At 44.1% G+C, this 22,545-nt stretch overlaps 2 protein-coding genes across 6 annotated transcripts in view; one reads left to right on the forward strand and one right to left on the reverse strand.

The window, feature by feature from the left end:
- The first annotated feature begins 1,652 nt into the window (after positions 1-1,652).
- acvr1ba (activin A receptor type 1Ba) lies at positions 1,653-16,785 on the forward strand. Of its 2 annotated transcripts, XM_062391947.1 has the most exons (9): positions 1,655-1,841; positions 10,688-10,924; positions 11,033-11,284; positions 11,570-11,800; positions 12,073-12,240; positions 12,406-12,562; positions 13,266-13,390; positions 13,493-13,623; positions 14,345-16,785. In XM_062391947.1, exons 1-9 carry the CDS (start codon positions 1,778-1,780, stop codon positions 14,468-14,470), a joined length of 1,491 nt encoding a protein of 496 aa, XP_062247931.1. In that variant the 5' UTR covers positions 1,655-1,777; the 3' UTR covers positions 14,471-16,785. The 2 variants fall into 2 exon arrangements, with proteins under 2 accessions (XP_062247929.1, XP_062247931.1); XM_062391945.1 differs by having other exon boundaries at positions 1,653-1,841; positions 13,266-13,623.
- Positions 16,786-19,561: 2,776 nt separating this feature from the next.
- Positions 19,562-22,545, reverse strand: part of kmt2d (lysine (K)-specific methyltransferase 2D) — a 29,286-nt gene continuing 26,302 nt past the window's right edge. For all 4 annotated transcript variants that reach the window (XM_062392642.1, XM_062392641.1, XM_062392639.1 and 1 more), the window contains exon 55: positions 19,562-22,520. In XM_062392642.1, the coding sequence (XP_062248626.1) occupies positions 22,428-22,520 (93 nt within the window). In that variant the 3' untranslated portion in view covers positions 19,562-22,427. The remainder of the gene's footprint in view (positions 22,521-22,545) is intronic.

Here is a 22,545-nt window from a genome sequence, read left to right on the forward strand (position 1 = left end):
GTCTATGATAGCCACTCTGGGTTCTTCCTCTTTGAATGTAGGTGCCGCTTAGTTCAAATTAGAGTCACGAGTTTGAACAAGACATTTGTACATGTTCAGTATATCATGCCAGTGGAAGGTGATTAGTTATTGACTCCAACAGATGAGTCACCAAAAGTACAACCATGAGTAATAGCCTCAATCAGGACATATTAATTAATCAAACCTGAGTTGAACCTGGCAGCTGAAATGGATGTAGCCACTTTGTATTATTGCTGTGTGTATCACGTGGCAATGGATCTGATATTATAAACCAGTATAATCTTTGTGAAATAATACATCATAATACTACATATAAACACTAAATAGATCATTTGGGAGCTAATTCGTAATTGGTAGGTTTTCCAAAAATCATCATTATTGACTTCAGATCATTCATTTACTGGGTGTATTTTCTAAAGAGAGCAAAAGATAAACATTATTGATCCCATGCTGGGGAAATGCACTGTTACATCAGGAGACATTAATTGTGTATATTTTATACAGCTGTGTTTTATTTATTCTGTTGGTTCTCTTCAAACTTTTTCTATATGCCGTGGTATCAATGAAAATGAGAATTTTCAGTCAAACTGTTATGTGATATATTTTTATTCACCGTGGGGGAGGTGTCTGTCTGCAACGTGACAATGACCCCATACAGCCAGAGTCATAAAGAACTGGGGTCCTGAAACAGATGGTGAGGCCCCTATACAGAGCCCGGCTCTCCACATCATCAAGTCAGTCTGGGACCACATGAAGAGACAGAGGACACCGACACAGTTTAAATCCAGAGAGGAGTCTAGCAGGTTCTCATACGACTTACACCCTCAAAAATTTGATTCACCTCCCAGCAGGCTCTTCGCCAAATAAATAGTTGTTGATTCCCAATTAACCTCAGGTTGATTTCCAGTCATGAAGAAACCAGAATCTGTTGATGAGCCAATTGATTTGTTTTAGAGAAAGGGATTCAATAATTCAGCTAATCAGGCTTTTTTTGGGACCAAAATGAATCAATGGAATCACAATTTGAAGGATTCAAAGTGAAACCATGCAAACCAGTGATGTTACATAAAGAGAATGGACGACCTGTTATGTTTTCGTTGATAGTTTGCGTTAAAAAAATAATGACTGATTTATGATTGCTCGATTTATGTAAACACAAGATATATGCTGTAAATCTGGGGGCCCCTTGACATTGAGCTCAATTCAATTAAATTTGATTTGTATAGCGACACATAATTCACCAGAGTCAAGGTCAAAGCCAAAAGAATTATGAAAAAAAAACTCCCTCATTAACTGGAAGAAACCTTTTGCAGAAAAATGGGAAAAGAGGAGAACTGGCTCTATTTATTTTTCCTTCTGTTTACTGAACATTATTAAAAGTTAACTAATAAATAAAAGCAATCAATTTAATTACGTAATCACGTTCAACTAATTATTTTGCGACACGTGTTTTGTTTTTAATCCCCTCGTCTTTATTATATATTTTTCTCAGTCGTCCTGACCTCAGTGGTGGTGGCAGACGGGGACATGCAGTAGCACACACAAACACACACACTCTCTCACACACACACTCTCACACACACACACACACACACACACACACGCCCCTTTAAACGCGTCACTCCCTGGCTGCCTGTCTAGTATCTGGCGGTGTGGTTGTGTGCGGTCGGACTGTGGTTGTGTCTCAGGACTGCTCGTGTTGATAGCGACACACCGAGGACGCGTTTCATCGCCGGGAGATGGGAGTGCAGACGGGATGGCTCTAAGACGACTCGCCCTCACGCTGCTGGCCCTGTCCGGGCTGGCGGCCGTCGGTAGCGGTAAGTTCCCCTCCCGAGCCCCGCTCCGGCTTTTGTCTCCGCTGTGTTTTCCCGGACCGGGCATCGCCTGCTGTCGCCCCTCGCCATGGCGCTCTGAGCCGGAGGATTTTGGCTAACCGACGTCTAGCTAGCGTCGACCTCAAATCACCCACAGCCGCCGTTCGGTCGAAACTAACACAAAGTCCCGCTGCTGGTTGTGTCGTTTAGCGGGAATTTAATGGTTTAAAAAAAAGAAACATCCCCGACGTGTTGATAATGGTCGCTAATGAAACACGGAGCAAGTAGCTCAACCACAACAACAACATGGTGGGGCTGCTTGTTCCCGAGGCGGCGGCTAACGTCGGCTAGCCACCAGGTTAATAAACTGAGTAAAGTTCAAAATCCTCATTTGTGGGTTAGAAAACCTGAAATAAAATAATTGTGCAATTTGGTGTGGACACGTTAGGTGTTGGGTTATAATCCCCAGTGTGTAGTTGTAATATCCCAGTGGCTCTTAAACCAATACATTTACCCAAACGGTGTCTTGTTTACCTGCGCCTGTGTGTCCCTTGTGTTACTCAGGTGTGGACAGGAAATGTGTGCAATGTGCTCACTTTCCGTTCCGACACACGTCTAAGTGCTGGTGTCCACACACAGAGCGGCAGGGAGAGGGGGAGAGGGAGTCTTGTGAATGGAGGGCCTCCGCCGACTGGGTGCATGAAATGTGTTTTTGAGAGTAAATACTGGCAGCTCCTCCATCGCTGCACATTTGTAAGGGGAGAAAAGCCCGTTCGGGGGCCTCCAGCGGAAAGCGAACGCTGGCATCGGGCGACAACAGCCGTGCATTCAGCCGTCCCAGACACAAGTCAGAGTTGAAGTCTGGGTTCATTGTGATGGAAATGTGGCAAGTGGGGTCTTTTGAGGCGCCGGCTGAGGGGCTGCTTCAGCCTGAACCCTGCTGCCGGAGCAGCTGATACCCAGCTCCACACCTCTGACGTTGAACTGGACTAGTGTGTATTTGCCTCTTTGGCCCGTCTGCTGAGCTCGGACATTGTGCCCAACTTTCCCTCAAAAGGTTTTTCTGAACTAAAGCCTTGTGTTACACAAACTCTATAGTCCCCCGCTGATGGTTATCTGCGTTTTGCCTTGTTGCAGCCTGCCACGCTGCACATGCGGAGTAATGAAAATACATAATTCAGTTGCTCGTGCCAGAATAAACACCCTGTCTTCATTGTGGTCTATTAATGTATATCTTCTGCCTTTTTTAAATGACTCATCCTTCCAAAGAATCGTAAAATGATGCCTCCTCAGCTGAGTTTAGATAAGGGCGCAGTCCAACAAAGATGCTTTCATGCGAGACACACGGGGAAAATGATCACACCTGTGTGGCAGGTTTGTTTTACCGGGCTATTCTAACATCGACAGTGGTGTGTGAGGGGGGGAGCTGGTGGGTGTTCGTCTGTGTCCCGAGCAGACAGGGGGTGATGATGGGTTTGTCCAGCTGGCGGGGTCTGTCATGCAGGGGGCCCACAAGTCTGTCTGGAGCCATGGTTTCACACCATATAATGGATTACACCATGCAAGGGCTGAAACCAGACAAACCTGAAAGTAGCCGTGCTCGAGCAGATTCCAGGGCTGTGGGTTTTTGTGGGAATTTGCTCTACTCGCCGGGTTTGATGAATCCGTCCCTTGTTGTCGACTCTTAAGGATTAGAAGTCATTGGTGTTATGGGCATTAGAAGCCTGCGTAATGCAGTCTGCCTGAGTGCATTGAACACAGCAGCAATGTGATATGGGCCCTGTCAACCACACTGCCCTGAGGTAGGGTGCGTCCCTGTCTTTCTTTCTCTTTTCTTCCCACTCGCTCCATTCTCTCGCTCTCTCATAAAAGGCCTGGTGCTTTATCAGTATTTAATCTGTCCTTCGTTATCTCTGGTCCCACTTCTGCTTTCTCTCATTCACTTCCACCACAGGGAAACGCTGGAGAGAATTCAACCCCGGCTGTTTTGTTTGTTTGTTGTTTAGCCATTGATAGCTCCTGCCATCTCTGAACTCTTTGAACTCACGTTGAGTCCCCCTTCCACATACTACAGTATCACCAGTCCTGCCAGAGTCATGTCAATCCCTGATGTGACTGTGTGAATTAAAGACAGGCTAATTGGGGAAAGTCCTGTCTTTTCAGCTTGCTGTCAGAGCAACCTCTGGTACAGGTGCTGTTTAATGTCAAACTGGAGGTGAAGGGGTTCAGGTGGAGGAAGTGCGGGCTAGTCAAAATCGGAGCATGTGTACACCTGCCCATTAGATCAGAGCCAAGGGAATGTGCGAAGAAAGACTGAGACTTATTGGGTTCAAAGGTGTGCGCATATAAAGAGACTGTGTGTGTGTCGGGGGGGAGGGTAGTGGCGATATTTCCAGCTGTCTAAATGGAGAAAGTGGTTTAATTCTTTCCTCAGCGTTTAGCAGTTGTTGAGGCCTGTTCTCAATCGATAGATGTTTATGCTCATGGATCCCTGCAGCTAAATCACTTTTAAAAAAAAGCTCCGCGTCGCCTCGTACTTTCGGACTCAAAACTAGCCACAGTTTCTATAATGTGGCTCTGAGTCTGGCAGGGTCAGGGCCGGTCTGGGGTGGTCTAGTTTTCCCTCCATAATGACCACTGCTGGTAATGACCTCCGATGGCCCAGAGGCACAGAGCCTTAATTGCTACAGCAGACAGTATAGCCCCCGACTGACCCAGCTCTGCCATTACCAATGTTGGACCACAAGGGATTACTGCCACCGCAGGGCCAGCCCGCTTCTCGGCTGCAAAAAATCTCCATGCCTTTAATTTCATTCCAAGCACTTTGTGTCTGTTTACAGAGTTTGTGTAGTTTATGTGTTGGTGGTAGAACATTAGCTTTTTGTGTCATTCCTTAACTGTTTGGTGATAGAGTTGTTATTGTCACAGTACACCCAGACAGCCCCGGTAGCTATGCAGGTTCATGTCTATAGGGATAAACCTGACACCCATCCTCCCCAGATGTCTCTCTGAAGAGGTGTTTGATTTGCTGTTTTGGCTGCTGTTGGAATGCAGATCAGACCTTCTTCCTGCAGAAAGGTGTGCAGTCAACTTCCCTGACAGCAATTTGCTTTGATCGGTGGCGTTTGTATGTTTTTTTTTTTCATTTTTCAGTTTGTATCGCAAACTAGTTAAAGCACAATTTATACCTTATACCTTCTTTCCTTTGTCAGGCACTGACTTCCCAGTTGTGTTTAACTCACTTAAGCAACCATCCTTGAACATTTTTTATTAGTTATGTCATATTCTTCTGATGTTATAATTTGGCAGAATACTTTGATTGTCCCTTTGTATCTTCTGCAGAGTTGGGGCTTGGCTATTTGATAATGCTGATAGTCAGAAAAAGTTTTGGTGTCATAACATTACCAGATAATCCATTGTATACAAAATATCATTAGATATCATCATCATTTTTTCCACTGTGTACCGCACATATCTCTCGTCAGTTCTGTTTGCTATGAAATACTTCCGTTCTGCTTATTTTGCTTATATAATACAGTTGTATAATATACAATTTATGCAATGAAGATTGCAAACATAAAACTAGGTAAAGACCTGATTAGTGTCAAATACTTTACACCTATGCCAATGCAATATATGAATTAAATTACTGTGAGAGTACTAGTATTTTTTTGCCCTTTAATGTTGTTGTCAGCACCAGAACACTGTTGACATTGTTGTTTGCCTCCCAACCAAGCCAAAAATCTGGAGCCAGGCCACAAAACTTAAACAACAGTCATAGTGTGGCAGGGAAAAAAAGAAATTAAGTCTCTGGTCGGCTAATACTGAGAAGGGTTTTTAAGCTGAAATCACATGGTTGATACATTGGCTCACAGTGCTGCAACACACTGGGTCATTAAAGAGGCAGCATCGACCAGTTAAGGGATTTGACCACCAGCATCAGCAGCAGGTCTGAAGTGAGTCTGTGCTCACAGTTGTGTGCCTTTCGATCTCATTAGGCTGATGGACAGTCATACAGGCAGGCAGACAGGATGCGCTGTAGCCTAGAGGGTAGTGGTCGGTAGAGATAGTAGACGCGGCCATAGCCCCAGAGACCCCACTTTAGAATCAGATCAGTAATCTGACCCCGAGATGCAGACAAAGGTAATGACTTTCCTCCTTCCCCTAGCATTGATTAGGACACAGTTGTGGCGCGTGCGTGTGTGTGCGCCTGTATGTGTATGTTGCACTCACACTGTCTGGTGGCGTCTGCCTGTCTTGATCAGCTCTCTGTCTGGTATCTGTATGTATCTAATTTCAGCCGGTGCATTTTGGTAATGGTGCTCTGCTCCCCGCACACACGCACAGACGATCCCTGCATGCGTCACTTAGCCCCCAGAAACCCACTGTGTTAATGTAGCCCCACCGCCCTGCGCTTGGCACTCTTAAAGTGTTTACCACAGTCTTCAGAGTCGAGCCACCCTCAAAAGTTCACCTCTGTTTTGATAGGGTTGCTCCGCACGAGTAAGTCTGAACAACACCCACGCTGGCACCAAAACACTGTCATCGTGTTGAATGTGTAAAGCTGTTTGGAATGGGACTATGCTGTGGTTTTCAGCTGCGTCCAAGTTAAGACAATGCTGGTTATGGCAACAATGTTCTATTAATCCTTTTCGCAGTGTGACTGCTATGTCCTGTCTCAACATGAACGGAATGATAGGAACTTCACACACTAGCTAGAAGGAGTAACTTTTTTTCTTTTTTTTTGGTGCGCTCTCCCTGTTTCTCCTCTGCTGATTCCCTTTTCCTGCTATTTACCCCCTTCCGCAAGTCAAAGTCTAGACTGGGTTTTAATGATGGTCGCAGCTGGTCACTTGGGTAGACCTCAATCACAGCTGGGGGGCTCTGTAAGTCCCCCTCGTTACCCTCTCTGCCCCCTCCCCTCTGTATTGTCCTGCTCAATATGGGACCAGCCTCCTTCCTGTCTGGCCCAATGCAGCCCCCCAAACATTGCGGCTGTTACTGCTAACCCTGGTCTGTCCCCTGCGCGCCACCCATCCCCCTCATTGCTCCACGCCGAAGTGTGCTCCCCCACTCCACTCTGCTCTTTGTTCGCGCAGGGCCAGTCCAATCCCTCCTCATGTCGTCTTAATCTCCACACAAAGGACCAGTGTGAAGACCACCAATTATGTGGATACAAGAGCAGAGTTCACTCAAAAACCCTGTACACCCAGCCTGCACTCAGATCCTTGTATATTTAGACTTGATATTATTCCCAGTCTAGCTTTGTAACACTTCTGCTCTGAATCCAGTGAGATATGCAGAGTAAACAACATGGTGTTTGGGTAAATGCCAGTGAGCCACGGATTCTTCTGATGTGGTTATAAAAACCTTTTTATTTTTGAGGTCACGATTTCACACTACATGTATGGTCACCCAGAGGCGTCTTGTCTTGTATGGAGGCAGCTGACATGCGGTATAATCACATGGAAGCCCTTAACGCATGGGTGGGGAGCCTTTTTCCTATCACAGACTATATCCAATTCTTCATAACATAGTCTGGTCCAGACTAAATTATTGAACACATATATCACACTAACCTGTCTAATGCAGTGGCTGAAAGTGCTTAACCTCAGAGAGACCTCCACAGTCCGATCATTGCGCTGCTAATGCTATTAGCGGCCTTTTTTCTGGGTTTTGGTTAGTTAAGCTGCTTTCAGACATGAACTGAAGTCTGGACATTTTCCTGAGGGGCTGTATGGGAGAATGCAAATGTCCAAGTCAATTCCTCTTGACAAATTGTCAGAGTTGAGCCCATGTGAAAATGCATCAGAAAAATATCCAGATAATTCATACCAAGTGGGTGGGAGTGCTGATCAAGATTGACGTGGCGGACACTAAACTGGGAGAATAGAAATGTCTCTGATGAAAAAGAGTTGCCATACACATGGAAGATGCCGACGTAAATGTCCATTTGAAAGTTTATGGTGACAAAGGCCAACGTGGTGACGAAGCACTCTAACCAAAAACACTCTGACTTTGACAAACTCTGGAAAATGTCTGGACCTAATTTCCGGATGTTTTGCTAATGTCTGAAAAGTCTTTGCAAAGACTGAGTCAGTTTTGATAAGCACTCTTCGTAGCAGTAGGTTGTCCCCAACAGAGCATGACTCTTCAGAATGGGCAAAATGATCAGGATGTACAGCAAATGGAAATCTGGCAGAGACGTGGTTGGGCTTGTCATAACTTTGCAGCTTCATGTTGTAGGTTTTGATGGTATAAGTTGTAAGATGTCAGCTGCCTATTGAGATGTCATGGCAGGTTTTGGTTTCTTCCAGGGCCAAAGTGAACACACACATCTGCCCTGTTCATATCAGACATGAACAGGTCTCTTTAACATGTGTTTTGGGTGATCCGATCTGTGGGAGTGGGTATATGTGGCCCAGACCACCTCAGGATATGGGCTGAGTGATAGGGTCTCAAATCTCAAATGCATTCACACCTGTATGTCGAGCCGTACACTTGTGATCGGCTCACCTGAGATTGATGATTTAATGCAAAGTGTGAAAGGTACCAATGTTACCCCCTCTCCAATTTCACTTACCACAGCCTATAAAGCTGGCAAAAGACTGCAATCCCGTCCTTGTTTCATACTCCGCTGTGATCCCACAGAGAAAAGGCAAGTCGTGTGATGCGTGTTATGTCTGTTTCATTGCGGGCGAGAGAAAAACTGGAAAGTTCTGCCGGATCAATCTGTCTCGGAAGACTTAGCACAAACCAAACTCTCGGTAGACCACAAACCAGCCATGGCAGCCTCGAAAAGGGAACGTGTTTGCTTCCAGCCATGTTTGGTTTCCTTCCTGAGCTTCTGTCTGTATGTCTGTGTACCATCTGTCTTACCGCACACAGCGTCTCCATGATGAATGTGCCTGTTCATTTCACATCTTGCTTTTCTATTCGGCTCACTGATGATAATTTATTGCCTCGAATTGATGCAGTATGTTTCCTATTAACTCTTATATAGTCTTCACTTTGATTCTTGGAAGGACAGATAAGGACTGTAATGTATGTTTGCTGTGAAGAAATGGTTGCTCAACAACCCCCGGTGAACAGCAGCCCTACAAAAGAGAAAGCAGTTTGAAGGGGGGTTTCAAGTCATCTGAATTAGATGGTTACTGAGTGTTGTCCTGCCTTTCAACCTACAGCAGTGTTACTTATATCATCTGTTAAATTCAGCTAAACCATTTGCTCCATCGGTGCTGCAGATTAGCGTGATGTGGCACAACACGGGGCTTGTTTTTCTGTCTTTATCAACCCCAGCCGGCTTCACCTCTGTGTAATCTGCAGGAAATTCCATCTGCATGCGAACTTTTACCGAATTTGGAGAGTCACTGCCAGGAGTTCCTGCCACTTTCCCGCTCGCCTCCTGTGTAGCAACACACACTCTCACGCAAACACCAAACAGATGAGAAATATTACTGAAACCCTGTGTGTTCCACATTTCCAGTTACCAATCAGTGGACAAGCATAGACTCATCAGCATACACGCCACATGCAAAAAATGCTCCCACACAGAATACAGCCTACCAGAGTTCTGAGGGAAACTACTCCTATGACACCAGGTTTTGTGGTTTTGTCCACTTGGTTTGTTACATGTTGATGGTGCAATCTGCTGACACCTCTTTGACAGAGCCTTGGTACTTTGAGGGAAGATCAGTGAGCTCCCCTGTTCAAAGAAACCCTCAGGATAAGACACAGAGGATTAGTGGAAGCTTGCCACTCTTAAAACCCTTTCTGTCCTCTGGGCCAGACATTGTCAATGGTCCAACCAATGCTGAGGCTCTTTTTTGTTGGGGAATTTGGATGGAAATTCCTCTCTGCATTGTGTCCTTTCCTCTGTTGTTGTTGGTGCGGTGGTCTTGTCTTCGCTAAGTCCACAGCGATTAGTCTTGAGTGGTCCAGCTTTTGTTTTGACCCAGGATCAGCTCTGGGCCTGTCACGCCTCACTCACGGTGCCGTTGTCAGTCAGACAGTATGTCATTTACCACTTACTGGGCTTCAGTTGAGCTTAGCTGCTTCCCTGTGCTTTTTTTTTTTCCCCATGTGAAAACTAGACCCAGCAACCATGTAACCTTGCCTGGACTGTTTGGAAGAAGAACACCTTGGGAGAAGCCCTTTTGTGTTGACCTTACCCCAAATGAGAAGCATGTGTGCTGCGACTGAAAATCACATTTCACTCCAAATCTAATCAGTTTGCAGTTTCTCTCCAGGTCGCCCAACGATTGCTGTTTTGGTTTTAGAAGTGACAGATTTGTGTGGACTTTCTGGCACTGCCCTCAATTGACTGTGTAGGTGGACCTTCGTAGTTTTATTACAGTGGCGGCTGGAGTTCCATTCTGTCAGCTTTAATAGGTCCCCACGCAGGAGTGTGCTGTGTTTAATAAAACTCCTGTCTCATTAGCTCAAACAGTGGCAGCCCTCTGTGTCGGTGTGAGCAAGGCAGGGGAGAGGCATTGAGCAGAATGCTGCATTGGGGATTTGGCAGAAAAACCTCTCCCCTTGTTGGGTTTCACTTTGTCTGTCCCACTGGGCAGGTCCATCTCCACCCTGCGTGTTTGGGTTCATCTGCAGTGAAGGATCTGGTTTCAGGGCCATCAAGGCTGTCTGGCTGCTGCCGCTGAACCCCCAGCTCTGTGTCTGCTGGAGTCGAAATGCCTGCAGCTCAGTGGGACACTACACTCTTTACATCCTGTGTTGAGTCTGCGGGGTTAGCTCGCCTCCTGCTGGACAACATGGAGCAGTGATATAGATTTGTCCTGGCCTCAATCTGATGAACTGTTATTTATCTGTGTCTCTGTCCTTTTCCGCAGCTCTGCGTTGTAACTGCACCAACTGTGAGAAATCGGGCTTTGAGTGTGAGACGGATGGCGCCTGCATGGCCTCCACATACAACATCGAGGGGAACGAGCAACATGTACGCATCTGTATAGACCGGGACAACCTGGTCCCCCCTGGACAGCCCTTCTACTGTCTGAGTGCCGAAGGGCTGCTCAACACACATTGCTGCTATGAAGATTACTGCAACAGTATTGACCTGAAAGTTCCAGGTGAGGCTCCATCATCATTATAATCCGTTTTTCTTTCAGTTTATCAGGGACGATTGGATTTTGAAGTGATCGCCTCTGCTCATCTGTTTTGTTTGTTTGCCATCGTAGTCCCAACAACGAGGTCGGTATTAGGAGGTCCCTGGGGGCCGGTGGAGCTGGTGGCGGTCATTGCAGGCCCGGTGTTTCTGCTATGTGTGCTGCTGATGGTCGGAGTGTTCCTGTTCCAGTATCACCAGAGAGCCTACAGCCACAGGCAGAGGCTGGAGGTAGAGGACCCCTCCTGTGACCATCTTTACTTGGCCAAGGACAAGACCCTGCAGGACCTCATCTATGACATGTCCACCTCCGGGTCCGGCTCTGGTCAGTACATGCTGAGCATCTGATGTAATGAAATCAATGTGTTTGACTATGGAGAATATGCTGTCTTTAACAAGTAGGTGTAATGTATTGTCAGCGAAAGCAGTAGCAGAAGAGTCTTTAGTGTCGTTCTATAAATATACAAATGAGCCGTTACTCAACTGCAACACTAGCAAAAAGGATCCTGACCTAGAATCTGCTGAGGGTATTTCCACCACCCCACGTCTACAAAACCAGTCCACAGGGAACAATGGCTCATTTTCTGTTTGTCTCTGCTGCCCCCTTCAGGTTTGCCCCTGTTTGTACAGCGGACTGTGGCCCGGACCATCGTGCTACAGGAGATAATAGGAAAGGGTCGTTTTGGTGAAGTGTGGAGGGGCAAGTGGCGAGGAGGAGACGTGGCGGTGAAGATCTTCTCATCCAGAGAGGAGCGCTCCTGGTTCAGAGAAGCCGAGATCTACCAGACAATCATGCTTCGGCACGAGAACATCCTCGGATTCATTGCAGCTGACAATAAAGGTGAGGAAGACGTGGGAAATTCACATGAGCATTTCAGACACTTATCCAAAACATGGAATTAATAATTTCCTAGACCCACCGACACTGAGAAATTTTAAGTATTTTTCAATCACATTAAAAAGAGCTTAATCTTGTCAGTGGTATTTTAAAACTCGTTGTTTTCAGATTAAACAAAATTCCTATAAATTGAGGAAATGTCATACCACATGTTTGTTTCACTACAAGTGAATTACGTGATCTCTGACCCCTGTTGTTGTTTTGCTCTCTGTCAGATAATGGCACTTGGACTCAGCTCTGGCTGGTGTCAGACTATCATGAGCACGGCTCCCTGTTCGACTACCTGAACCGCTACTCCGTCACCATCGAAGGCATGATCAAACTCGCCCTGTCCGCCGCCAGCGGCCTGGCTCACCTCCACATGGAGATCCTCGGCACTCAGGGTGAGACAAACCCCTCGTGTTAAAATGCAGCGAATACGATGCTTGAACAGTGGAACACAGCGGGAACATGAAAGCACACACATAAGTTATTTACATCCTGCTGTAGTGTGCTGTTTCTGCTGAGCCCTCGAGGCATATGTAATGATGTTATCTGTTCCGCTGCAGGTAAGCCTGGTATTGCTCACCGTGACCTCAAGTCTAAAAATATCCTGGTTAAGAAGAACGGCATGTGTGCTATAGCTGACCTCGGCCTGGCAGTCCGCCACGAGTCCATCACAGACACAATCGATATAGCACCGAACCAGCGCGTGGGCACCAAGAGGTAAATGTTTCCATCCTCCATTAATTCCTAACGACACAAATGTAGTTTTGCATCAGGGATTTTTACAGGTCTTCTCATAGAGTCAGTGAAAACCAATATTATCCTGATAATTACTCTCTGCCATAGTCCTGCATGAAAATTAAAAACACATTAATGAGCCACACCATTGAACTGATGTGTTGCTGTCTTCTAACAAACATGGTCACTGTAGTAAATCCAACACACTAGTCAATCAGTTTAAGATTACAGCCAGAAAAAGCTTTGTTCTGTTTGAGAAGAGTGTGTTAAAAATTGCAGCACCCAGATGTATTGGTAAATAATATATAACCTTATTAATAATCAAATTGAGTGTTTATCTGTGTGTATTTTTAATTTGTTTCCATTTTCTTTTGAGTATTACAAAAAGCAAGAAAAGTCGGAAATAATAATATAACATAGCTCAGAAATATGTAAATAGCTTAAACATTTTTGGCTTTCCTGTTTTTTATATTTCAATTATACTCGTACATTAAAAACATCCACCAATGTTTTTTTGTGAATCAAAATGGGACCTTTTTACCAGTGACATGCATTATCCCGAAACATTAAACATGTTCTATCCTTGAACCTTAAACTAAATATCATCATTGAAAAGTTAAACTCAGTCAGATTAAACTCCTCCGTTGTGGCTGTGACTCACTTGTACCCTGTGTGTCCTCACCAGGTATATGGCTCCAGAGGTTCTCGATGAAACCATCAACATGAAACACTTTGATTCCTTCAAGTGTGCCGACATCTATGCACTGGGGCTGGTGTACTGGGAAGTAGCGCGTCGCTGCAACACAGGAGGTAAGACCCTTATTAGAGAAAGAAGAACCCTTAATGTTCTTGACGGAACCAGTCGATGTGAGGAGCCTGAGACTTACAGTTCCTTTCCATTGTGTCCTGCAGGTATCCATGAGGAGTACCAGCTGCCCTACTACGACCTCGTCCCCTCTGACCCCTCCATAGAAGAGATGAGGAAGCTGGTGTGTGACCAGAAGCTCAGGCCCAATGTGCCCAACTGGTGGCAGAGCTACGAGGTATTTCACACTATTAATACTCTGAAAACCAGCAGCTGAACTGGGTCTGCGTCTCTAAAATTAGATTTACTGGCTGTTTTTGGAGTCGGACCTCTCAGGGAATAAGCTTTTCCGTGATGAACTTGTGTCGTGAAAAGGCCAAACCGCTTCTTTTATTTACTCAAATCTTTAATGAAAGTTGTAAAGTTTTCTCTTAGAGCGGACCCTTAAAACTTTGCTGGTGTTTTTATAATGATACATTTATAATGTTCTTTGCTGATCTGCATTTCCAAACTGGGAGCAAAATTGGGTTTAGTGCTTCAAACATGTTTTACACGAACCTCCTGTCCACACCCATAGAAATGATTTCATAACAAACCTCTCCCCCTGCATCTGGGCCTCTCATCTTCACGTTAAGAAACTAAAACATCACTGCTTCTCACGTATCCTCAATGCAGATTTGAGTTATGAGCATGAGCCAGAAACGACAAACACAACAATGGCGGTTATGTACCGGTTTCTCTACCTTCGGTTTACGTTGGCAGCTAAATTTAGCATCACTCCGCCACATTACTGGCATTCACAAGCATCGACCTCACCCAATATAAGCTGGAACAAAACATTCTTCTTTGGGATTGATGGATTGTTTATGTAGATTTTATTGCCCCACCTACTGGCCCTGCCGTGGCCTTAGTCGTGTTTTCTGTCAGTTGAACCCGTGTTTCCTTTCTTTCCTGTGCAGTCACTGCGCGTCATGGGGAAGATCATGAGGGAGTGCTGGTACGCCAACGGCGCGGCCAGACTGACAGCCCTGCGCATCAAGAAGACTCTGTCCCAGCTCAGCGTGGAGGAGGACATCAAGATGTGAGAATCGGGCGCCGTCAGAACAGTTGACGCCCCGGAGCCACGCAGCCAGACAACACTCCAATAGGAAAGAAACACTAAAGACAGACTGCAAATGAAAACCCTGCCAGTTTTAAAGCCACACTCCAAGTTGTGACAAGGCCTACCTCACCTTTTTAGCCAAAACTACTGAGAACCCCCCCCCCCCCCCCCCCTCTCCCTTGTCCTTAACTTTTATCTCCATCCTCGTGTCCCCCCCCCACTGTCTCCCTCGACCCCTCCCTTCTCCATGGGCCACAACACTACCACTGTTCATACCATCCCACTCAACCTTTCTGTTTTCATCTCCCATGGCAGGAATTATTACTATTGTACAGCGACGGGATTTGATCATCTTTTTTTACCTGTGAAACTTCCCCGTGACGGACTAACCTTGTCCAGACGAGTCGAGCATGTTGTGGGTTTGATGTTTTAGAGAAATAACACTTTATAACAAGCCCCCCCCCCCCTCCTTTCTGTCGGAGCGTCCCACTCTGCTGTGTGAGCAAAGAGGCTGAAGAGCTGCGTCCCATGCGTCTGGACCACGAGACACTCGGGCGTCCTCTGGTCTCGGCTGTAGCTCGTTAGACAGAAGCAGTTGTCAGCCATTCATTCTGTTGATTTTTAGCATGAACAGCTGGAATGTGCATTTGCTTCTCTTTTTTTTTAAATCCTTCAGACAGAAATTAGTTGCACTCAACTGTAGCTTCCTCATCATGTGTGAGACCTTCAGGTATAACCCGTAATCAGTCCTGGTGTTTTAAGTGTGAAACGTGGCAGGGATAATGTTTGGGAGGGTTTCAATTTTTAATTTATTTGTTGATATTTTTTTATTTCATATGTTGATGAACACTGTGAGATTGAGATGTGACAAGCCAGAGTCGTGATGTGAAATGTAACGCTGTCGTTGAGTCCGAGCTTTCGCCGCCATTTTTCCAGACGATGGAAGATGAGGAAGATGAGGAAGATGAAGGGGTGGTTGCATCTTTTAATAAAACACTCGGTTCAGATCTGGATGTAGCTGTGACGCCCTTTAGAAAACATCGGGCACACTGAACGAATAAGAAGCGTATGAAATGGCAATGAAAATACAGTTTGTTTTATTTTTCCTCAAATTATATTTTGTGTTTTATATAAAGATATCATGATGGGGTGTTTTTTTTTTTTTTTAACATTGACACTACTGATGGGTACATATGATTTGTATATAAAACATGCATTTGTTCCTTTTTTTATACCACAAGCACCAGTGTGATATGTTTTTGCTTGAATGGTACTTTTCAGAAGTCTGGTATGTGATCTGTCCGCATGGTGTCCAACTGTGCCAGGAAGTAGCCTGTGTCATTTGCTGGAATTTGTTATTTTTTCACTTGCTCCTCTCATGGCAATTCGGTGGTACTACTGATCCCAGTTGATTCTTTTCTTTGTTTGTTTGTTTTTCCTTGCATCTTCTGTTTTTGTTTTGAAATGTATATTTGTGGGAATCACTTTACGAGTTCTTGTCAGAGCTCAGTAATGCCGCTCCGCTCCTACATAAGACCTCTTTCTCATTGACACTGGAACATTACGGCGCATCGTGTAAAAAAAAAAAACCTGAACGCTGATTATAGCCACCGGTGGTTTCCGATCACACGCAGGGATAACGCAGGTACATGTGAAAAGCAGCTCAGAGGTTTCACTTGGAAGACGGACTTGCTGTAAAGTGAAACCGCACGTTTTCAGTGTCCTCTTGTCGCCTGCAGCTGCGAGTGGCTGCGGACGAGACTATCAAAGTATTACACTGACGTTCTGTCACCATCAGGCTCTGCACTGTTACGTCCACATGGACTTTAGTTAATGTTCATTACGTCATCACTTGATCAAGAATCCGTGTCATGTTGTTATCCATTTCGCATGCTGTCTCAAACACTGGCTCCTCTGCACTAAGGTGGATGAATTCTTGAAGTCTTTCCCTCTTCCTGCCTGTTGTTTATTTCTCTTTGAAGACCTCCTGGTGTTCAGGCTGTTGGCTCTTACCCCGACATGTTGCTGCTACTGTTAACACGGGGAGAGGTTTGTCAGGCATAGTGTAGCAGGGGGAGGAGACGAGCTGGGGGGGGATGGGGGACTTCCGTCACTTGAACCAAAACAGTCAAAAACACTCCAGTCCATGTTTGGTTTGTTGCCATGGGTATGTGTTCATCCGACATCCTGTTCATTGTGTGATTCTTCAAGATTCAAAAATCATGTTGTGCAAAAATCTTTTCAGAATGAGTTCAACAGTGTAAATAGATGAGATACAATAAATTCCTCTTTTTCTTACCTGGGACTGTGCTCGTCATTGCAGAGGCTCTTTGTCAGCAGCTGTCACGTGAATACAGACGTTACATCTTCAAGATTTTACTACAGTTTTAAAAAAAGATGAAGCTTAATGAGATGGCTTTTTTAAACTTCTTCAAAACTCAACCACCAACTTCTCCCACAATGCATCTCAACAGTTAACTCAGATGGAGGTGTGTCATGTCTGTCACAGCTAACCTCAAGCAGAGCATAGTTGTGAATGAACGAACGCAAAAGAACGCGTTCACTTTTATGAGAACGATGACCTGAACGCAACTCGATGACAAATAATGAATTTGAACGGTGAACACGTTCATATTGTAGCGTCCTCGCGTAGACGACAGGACACTTATCTCTTTATGTGTAACTTTATTAAAGTGTTTTCTTCTCTGGCCAGTGTCTCAGCTGCGAACCGTAGTTGGGAGCTTAGCTCACTGGTCAGGGCCGGCCCTGGACAATGTTGGAGCCCTTGGCGAGATTTCAAATTAGCGCCCCCCCCTAACATACATGCAAACTGTCATGCATCCCCAAGAATTTTTGGACTGTAACAGATGCACACACAGGCAGACAAATTTGTAAGCTATAAAAAAATATAATAAAAAATATCATTGTCCTGTACTGACAACATGTCATGTCATGTCGACACAAATAAACTTAATAAAATAAATGTCCACAATCGGGGTGATTCTTACCTCCTATACTGTTCTTTCTTCTCCTCCTCTACTTTGCGGTGCTATTTGAATTGTGCACCTGATAATTTAATCTTTTTTTGATTCATCTTTGACTTTAACCGCAGTCCGTCACCGCAGCGCGTACGTCAGGGACAAATTCTGTGCGAGCTGCCGCCTGACTGTTCACACAGGGAGCCATCCAGGAGGATGTTTTAGATGCTGGCTTGTCTGTCCACGGAGCCATGTGTGGTGACATCAGCAAATGTCCCTACTATGCTGCCAAAATGAGTAGGTTTTTATACTTCTCTTTGTTTGCATCAAGCTGCTATGAGGAACTGTTGTGAAGTGAAATGAAACTCCCTTCTTTTTCTTTCTGTTCATGCTGAAATAAAGTGGATTCACTTGGTCTGACGTTTTCGATAACATCTTTATAAAACACCTCATTAGCTTCACACTATAAACCCTATGGGGGGGGGCAATGTTTTTTGACAGAAGATTCCAGATTCATTCACTAGACTGGCACTCAGTAGAGCTACAACAGAGCCGTATAGGTTCATCTCTGATCCATGCAGCTTCCTTCTACCAAGTTGTGTGGTTATTGGTCCAGCAGCCAGCAGGGGGCAGCCTCAAGACATCACAGCAGACTGTGATGCTTGTAAGGCGTACGAAGAGAAGGTTGTAAAATATTGGGTTATTATCTAACAATAGGTTTTTAAAGTATGTTAAATCATCCAGTATCTAAAAGCCAAAAACATAAAATTAACTTTTAAGTAAGACTGTCAAATATATGTAGTAAAGTACAAAATATTTTCTCTGAAGTGTTTATCAAAGCATCATAAAATGACACGGACACTGACGATAATTTGTCCATATTCTTCCTCTGCGTTGTTCCTTATGTTAACCATCAGCCTCGGTGGCCTAGTTGGTAAAGTATTCGGTCTTCAACACGGAGGACCTGGGTTTGAACTTCATTTCTCGGACATACAGCAGGAGCCACACTCGCATCCCCTCTAGGTGGTCCGTCACTTCTCCTTATAAACACACTTTTAGCGTATTTTCCCACAATACCCAGGTGCACTACGTCACACACTACAAACTTTCACAACAACTCAAGGGGCAGCACAACACAACAGCTCTCGGTCTCATATACAGGAGAAAGCAGAGACGCAGACTCAGCAACTACATCCGAGATCCGATGCACCTTATTATTATCTGAGGGATTTTTACACACTGTGATAAAGATTCCGACAGTAAAGGCAAGGGGTAGTGATGGATAAGGTTTTCTTTAACAAGTTAAGTCTTTCATTCTCAGTTTCCACCTAAAAACTATGAAATGAACTGAACTATGAACTAGTTCAGAATTTAAATGGTGAACTATGAACGTGAACTATTCATGTTTACTTGTATGAACTGAACTTTGAACTAGTTCATGAGAGGTGTGAACTTGCACAACACTGAAGCAGAGACAAATCTGGTATGATCACTTCTTTCTGTCCAAAAATCCAAGAGGATTCTCCCTACCCTGTCTAGTGCCCCTGAGCAAGGCACCTTACTCCCCTAACATCTGCTCCCCGGGCGCCGTACATGGTCGCTCACTGCTCTGTGTGTCCTGCACCAGATGGGTCAAAAGCAGAGGTTAAATTTACCTACCTGCATGAGTGTGCCTGTGCATGTGTTTGGGACAAATAAATGCATCTTTAATATTAATCTTTTTAATCTAACTCTGCACCACCAAATTTTAGTTTTTCAAAAGTTTTAAACCTGTATATCTCCGCCTCAGAACAATTAATACTTTTTCTTTGTTTAAAACATCCCATCATAAAGCATAAGTCGATTTGTTGAATTATTTGTTGTATTTATGAGGCTGTAGTGTTTGGTCTTAAATTGTATGTTTTCATGGGTTCTTATTTTGTCCACCTGCTGAGGGTTAACACCTGATTTATGATCCAAGATAGTGAAATTAGACGTCAGTCATCTTAATCAGGAGGAAAGATGTTAAAGCTTTTCAAGAGAATTCTTAGCTCAATGTAGAGGATAATGTTTTCATAATATCTTTTTCAAGGTCATAATAACCTGAGAAATGAGCACATATTTAAAATGCATTTTATTTTCCTTTACAAGAAACAAAAGCAGACAAAGAAATAAGATGGAGGGGAGAGGGCGTGGGAAAGCTGTATATAAAGAGATGCAACCTCTGGCGTCCTGAAAAAAATATGTACAATTCAAAATAATATCCATACAAAACATGCCACATACAATAAAAATGATCATTATATTTATTCATATTCCCTAAAAGTATCTCTGCTGTACAGATGCAACGTCTTTTCTTTTTAAAAAGTAGGTGAGGTTAAAAAAAACCTTCAATTTGAGCAAACTTTATTAAATTATAAGATATGCAGAGAACTTAAATTAAGATTCAGAGAAGTTAAAAATTATTCATTCTAAAATCCAGTGAGCGGCATAATGTCTCATCATTGTCTTCCCTTGAAATAGAAACATACCAAAAAATATATATATCACTGCTTCGGATACTCGATCAATATCTACCACTTTAGAGAAGTTCTCTGTTATACTATGAGAGTGCAATTCATTACCAGGTTAAGTATGGGATTAACTTTTGAGTATTACATCATAACATACATGAGGCCAAGTAAACATTTCACAAGGTTTACCAACACATTCACTTCTATAGGGAAGATATAAAAAAGCAAAACACAACAATATTCTCGGGACTTCAAGATTTTCCATTCAAGGGTATAAGAATCCAATTGTGACCGATTGAGGGAGAGGTTTTGGTAATCAACAAGCAGTAGCATAAATAAATTGGAAAAATAAACACGGACAATATTACATAAATACAAATGCTATGCACCATTGTACTGCTTTTATGCAAGAAGTGATTTTCATGTCTCGACTAGCGACTCTCCGCGGGAACCCGAGCGGCCCGCTGATGACCTGGGCTTCTCGTCATCACTGATTGGAGAAGACCAGACACGGCCTCACACCTATTTTTAACAAACTTGTCTCTGAGAGCTTATAGCAAAAAACACTAATAGAAAAAACAGGTAAATGCAAAACACTCTGGTTCATATACATAAAGATATTAGTTTGCCATTTTACATATATTTATATTTATATACAGCTTTATCTTCGTTAAAATGATATCCAGTGGTTGATGTTTTTTTTTTCAATTTTATTTCTCTACACTTTTTGACTTTATTGATTACAAAGGGGCTGGATAAAGAGTTGCTGTCCCCTAATGCATATACTATATATACAGTTTGTACAACTTTTGCATTTTTAAAATCATGTGAGGTCTTAGGTTCAGGGGAAGGAGGAAACAAAGTAGTACGGGAAGGTGGCGTTTCAGTAAAGCTCCCTTTAAAGACTTTTTCATTCATCTTACATAGAAATGAAAACAAATGCCCTTTTTTCCAATAAGTCTTTCCCTGCCATCGGTTCAGCCTCGAGAGGACAGTACCAGCACTCGTAGAAGAAGAAGAAAAAAAAAAAAAAGCACACTACAGGGGAAGTAGAAACACTGCAGGCTGTACTCAGGCAGAGGAAGACTTACTACAGTAAAGTTTAACAACAGTCCACTAAAGAATCGAAGAGAGGAAGAGGCATGATTCAAGGATTAAAAAAGCATTACATGGGACAGTAGTCATGCATCCACCTGCTGGTGTCCAACGAGCGCACCTTCAGCGTACGGAGCGACGAGCAAATGTGGTTTAATGTTTGGATCCTGGAGGCGTCGCTGTCTGGAGCGGCTGAAGAAGGTGGAGGTCATTGTGCTTTCACACAGCTGATCGCATGGTTTTCAGGCGCATTAAATAAAAGAGTACAAAAAAAAAAGACAAAAAAAGAGGAAGAGAGCTACATCAATGTCCAGGATGATTTGGTGGCATTTATCATGATTGTGATTTGAATGCAATGTCTTATCAAAACTGTCATATAGTTCCTCTGTATAAATAATTCATGAATAATAATTAGGTTGGCTCATTTTCTTTTGTGTGTGTAAATTACCATCAGCATAGAGTAGATTGAGAGCAAACCTGCTGCTTAAGATTCCCTGCTTGTCCGAGAAGGCTAAGCCCATAAAAACATTCCCCCCTTTCCCCCCCCGGTTCCACAGTAGCAGTTAACAGTTTTCATACAAAGCAGTCACTTCCCGCTAAAATCAATGAGGTAGACTGGGTCCAACTAACCCACCGTGGGGCTCCGCACAGCCACGACATCTGGTGCCTCGGGAGCCACAGAGCTATAGCATCTCAAATTTTATATTAACTTACATCTTCTTTTTTTTTTTTTTTTTATTCTTTCTTCTCCATCGATCATATGTAGTTCTTTACACAGAGCCACATGAGGATTGTCTAGCTAGCCAATATCTGTGTTGTCTTCATTGATGACTTGATGGGAAAGTGCCTTTTCTGGGAGGTATAGAAGGGAGGGGGGGTGGGACAGGGAATAGGTCCGACTTAAAACATAAAAATGCATCATTAGTTCATTCTTAGTACTTTAAAAATGGCTTTTTGTCGGAGCTCCGGCCGAGCTCTGCGAGTATTGATATCAGAGGGTCAGAATCATTTGGTAGACGTTGAGGATTGTTTTCCAGCCACTGGGAGCTTCTTGAGAGAACAGTCGAAGAGGGCAGAGGGGGATTTGGCTGAGGAGAGGGGGTTTCACACTAGTCCAAACATGAAAGTCAGTCCCACTGTCGAGCTGCTGCCGACAAAGGTGCCCGCTTGCTTTTATTGATTAATGCTCTTCAAACCTTTGGCTACAGGTGTCACCATTTTAAAATCTGTCAAATGACGGAGGCCAGACCTCCTCCCTCCGTCCACGTCTTTCACAACAGCTTATGCACTGGCTATGTAGGATTCAAAGGCTTTGGCGCAGGAGTGTTCTAGCGCCAGCGAGACGGGAGCGCTCCACTTTTTCCCGTCCTTCCTGTTAGTTCATCCACTTGCGGCAATTCCAGGCTCCACAATGGCAAGGGATCTTGTTCTGGTCGTCCTCAAAGTCAAACTGGTAGTCGTACGTCAGCTGGAATAAAGAAACGGAAACGGTT

Source organism: Platichthys flesus, chromosome 7 (assembly GCF_949316205.1).
Source record: "Platichthys flesus chromosome 7, fPlaFle2.1, whole genome shotgun sequence".
In the NCBI taxonomy this organism is placed as follows: domain Eukaryota; kingdom Metazoa; phylum Chordata; class Actinopteri; order Pleuronectiformes; family Pleuronectidae; genus Platichthys; species Platichthys flesus.

Bases quoted from the DNA above. Each gene is read 5' to 3' on its own strand.
- acvr1ba (XM_062391945.1), top strand. From the start codon at position 1,778: ATGGCTCTAAGACGACTCGCCCTCACGCTGCTGGCCCTGTCCGGGCTG. The intron at 11,285-11,569 runs GTCAGTACATGC...TGCCCCCTTCAG, and splicing joins CACCTCCGGGTCCGGCTCTG to GTTTGCCCCTGTTTGTACAG. The intron at 11,801-12,072 runs GTGAGGAAGACG...GCTCTCTGTCAG, and splicing joins CATTGCAGCTGACAATAAAG to ATAATGGCACTTGGACTCAG.